The sequence below is a fragment of the Nannospalax galili genome, unplaced genomic scaffold (genome assembly GCF_000622305.1).
Source record: "Nannospalax galili isolate Female #2095 unplaced genomic scaffold, S.galili_v1.0 scaffold1263, whole genome shotgun sequence".
Lineage (NCBI taxonomy): Eukaryota > Metazoa > Chordata > Mammalia > Rodentia > Spalacidae > Nannospalax > Nannospalax galili.
The window spans coordinates 24,298-27,891 of NW_008349124.1; the positions used below are offsets into that span (position 1 = coordinate 24,298).

Genomic DNA, 3,594 nt, shown 5'->3' on the forward strand with positions numbered 1-3,594 from the left:
TATAAAGTTAAAAAAAAACAAAAAAAACTTTTTTTGTTGTTTAAAAGTGTAACTGATTGGGAAGTTCTTATTCTTGCCCAGATAGCTCCAGGAAAACAATCAGATAATGAAAAGCTATAATTTATCTTTCTGAATATTTGTTGGAGGGAAAAATGCATCAGTAGCTCTTACATGGGAAGGTGTGACTACAAGGCTACAAGGTACATTTAGCTCCAGCTTCCATGGTAGCTTTATTGCAACACTAAGGGATCAATGTGACTTCAGAGGAGTCACAGTAAAAACAGAAGAGAGGATACATTCATTTAAGAAGTATCAAACTTGGGGGCTAGAGAAATGGCTCAGCAGCTAAGAGCATTGACTGCTCTTGCAGAGGACCCGGGTTCGATTCCCAGCACCCACAAGGCAGCTACAAACCGTCCTTAACTCCAGTTTCAGGTGAATCTGAAGTTCTCTTCTGACCTCCGAGGCACTGCATGACACAGGTGCACTTACTTACACGCAGGTAATACATTCATACACATAAAATAAAAATAATAAAATATTTTTTAAAAATTAAAAAAAGAAGTACTAAACTCACAATCATATGTAAACAAATGTTTACAATTCTTATCATTTGCAGAGTTTTTCTAAAGTCAATACTTAATAAATTTTTGCCAGTTTTCATGGCAAGCTCTTAACAAAACTTAGCTATAATATACATAATAACTGTACTCAAAGATCAGATCTCAGTTCAGCAAATACTCAATGTTGATCAATCAAGAGTCATTAGGCTCTCATTAGGTTCTGTTCCTAGGCAAAGATATAAATATGCCCTTTATTCAGTTCACGAAAGAAAGAGCAGGCCAGGGTATACTACTACCCTTAAATGTGTGACATCTATACATACATACAACTATGTAATTTTGGGTTAAAGTGATGAGGGAAAGCAAAGGAAGACTTCTGTCTTCAAGGCTTCAAACACTAACACACACTAACACACAAACACATAAAGATACCCAGTGTACACAAATTAACAGAGGTGCACTGTTCTTCATATAGAATGATAAGATGCTTCAGTGACAGTCTTGTATTGCAAGGTTTCAAAAGTTCACTCCTGCAATTTCTAGTCATTAATACCATCTGGTGTATTTTCCATCTCAGTTTTCATTTCTAGCTCTGGGTCATTTTCATATATCCTAAATATCATCACATTCAAACAGATGTGCCAGTCTAGTTTGCTATGCAGAATTAACTGGGTTTCTGTCAGCAAGCTGTTCAAGGAAATTCTACCAGTAATGTTTGTTTTCTTTATATTTTAGCTAGTAACGTTGAATAATAACCCAAGATACATTCAGTTTAACAAAACTCACCCTGAGTTGTGAAATTGCCGCTTTCCCTTCCTCACTTTCCTCATCAAATTCGTCATCACTCCACTCCCAGCCTCCATCCTCTGTCTTATGGAGACGGCCACTGGAACCTGGTACTCTTCGAACCTGAGCAAAAGGAAGGCACATGGATTATAGTAGTGGTTTTCTATAACTGAACAGTAATCTCAATTCTACTTCCCATCCCTTCTATCACTTAAAAAAAGTCAACTAGATCATCATTATTCAGATAAGTACTCCCATATAAAATTCATATCCTCCACCTCTCACCTGCTCTATTCAAAATCTCCACTACTTTAATCACAACCTTCTATACTCTGAGCCCAAATAATAAAAATATTTATGTTAAGACATAGACAAAAACCTAAATTTTAATGTCCTGAGGCATTTGGGGGAGGGGGATGTTGAGTAACACTAATAAATCCAAGATAAAGAATCTATTCTTTTTTTCAAGTTTTTAAGACAAAATTATCAATTACACTCCACATAGTTTCAAGAGTATTCTTAGGCTGGGTGTGGAGCGCACACCTTTAATCCCAGCACTCAGGAGGCAGAGGTCGGAGAATATTTGTGAGTTCAAGGCCAGCCTGGTCTACATTGTGAGTACCAGGCCAGCTGGGGCTACAGGGAGACCCTGTCTCAAAACGACCTCTCTCCTAAAAAAATAAATCATCTCCCCAATGGGCAACACTACTCCTTGATTTCTGGGGTGGGGGAGGTAGGGGCATTATCTTAAGAATTATTTATGCATGAGCTTTTCCACAATGGAATATGAGAAATTAACTCTTTTTTCAGGATACATTATCTTGCTGAGTAAATACCTTCTCCCTACATTCAAAAACACTGGGTATTCCACCAGAACCACCTTCTTAAGCCTTCTGAGATGCTGCCACCTAGACTGGTTTCACACAAGGTCTCCTCAAGGTGGCACTCCAAAGGACGTTGCTTCCTGGATCATGCACTTCCCTGTTTTAAGGACTTCCTCCAGTACTAACATGGAACAAAAACCAGACATTTTAAAATTTAACTCAATTCTACCCAAAATTTCACTCGTGAGTGATTCGGATGAGAGTCTGCATTAGAAATCTTCCTATTTCATAATCATAAAGATAACTGACACACTGTGATCTGTCTTACAGAGAGGTACTGCTGAGGTCAGGTACTGCTCCTCAACTTAGGACATCCTCTCATCACTGGAAGGGCATATATAAGATTTTCTTTTCTGTCAAGACAGGGGCTCTCTCTATAGCCCAAGCAGGCCTGGGACACTATGGAGCTCAACTTGGCCTCCATCTCATAATTTTCCAGCCTCCACCTTTGGAGCAATGGAACTATACATGTGCGTCTTCACACCAGGCTTATAAGATCGTCTTTTGCCTCTAGAATTCTGACTTTTCACAGCAGTGTGCATTATTAATCTGTTTTTATTCGCTGTGCTAAGTACTCAGGCTCTTTCAAAGTGTATGACCACCAGCTGTGGAAACTTTTCTTGATTATCTCAATATGCCCTTTCCTCTGCAACTTCTTCCCTCTTTTTTTTTTCTTTTGTAGGTAGGTCTCTTTTTCCAGAATTCTTTACTTTGATGATAAACATTTTCAGTGATTTTTCTCATTTTTCCATCTTTTCTGTTATCTACTTCCAGGCTTTTAGGCTCTCCTTCCTGGAAAATTTCCTCAACTTTACCCTAGAAAGATGGTGCTGATTTCTTTCATTATTAGGTTTACAGCTTATCGGAGCTCTTTGTTGGTGCTGTTACCATTCTGAATGTTCTCTTATTAAAATAACAGCTTCATTATAGGGGTTTGCAAGGTGGCTCAGCGCTTAGGAGTACTGGCTGCTCTTGCAGATGGCCTGGGTTCAGTTCCCAGAACCCACATGACAGCTCACAACTGTCTGTAACTCCAGTTCCAGGGGAACTGATGCCTCTTCTGGCATCTGCAGGTACTACATGCATATGGCGTTCTTTTATCATAAAGGCAAAACACTCATACACAAAAAATTTAAATAACAAATAATAGCTTCTTTGAAATAGCATATCTATCCATCTATCATACAATGCATCCACTGAGAAAAGTGCCATTTGATGCCTTTTAGTATAGAGTTGCGCAACCATTAGTACATTCAAGTTTACAAGATTTTCATTACCATCTTCCAACATATCGTATCATATCATATCATATCATATCATATCATATCATATCATATCTCTCATGGTTTTTGTTCTATTTC

At 38.3% G+C, this 3,594-nt stretch overlaps 1 protein-coding gene across 1 annotated transcript in view; it reads right to left on the bottom strand.

The window, feature by feature from the left end:
* Positions 1-3,594, bottom strand: part of Oxsr1 (oxidative stress responsive kinase 1) — a gene marked incomplete at its 3' end in the record, with an annotated part of 116,643 nt that overhangs the window by 13,640 nt on the left and 99,409 nt on the right. Inside the window, exon 10 of the mRNA XM_017801464.2 lies at positions 1,350-1,472. Within this exon, the coding sequence (XP_017656953.1) occupies positions 1,350-1,472 (123 nt within the window). The remainder of the gene's footprint in view (positions 1-1,349; positions 1,473-3,594) is intronic.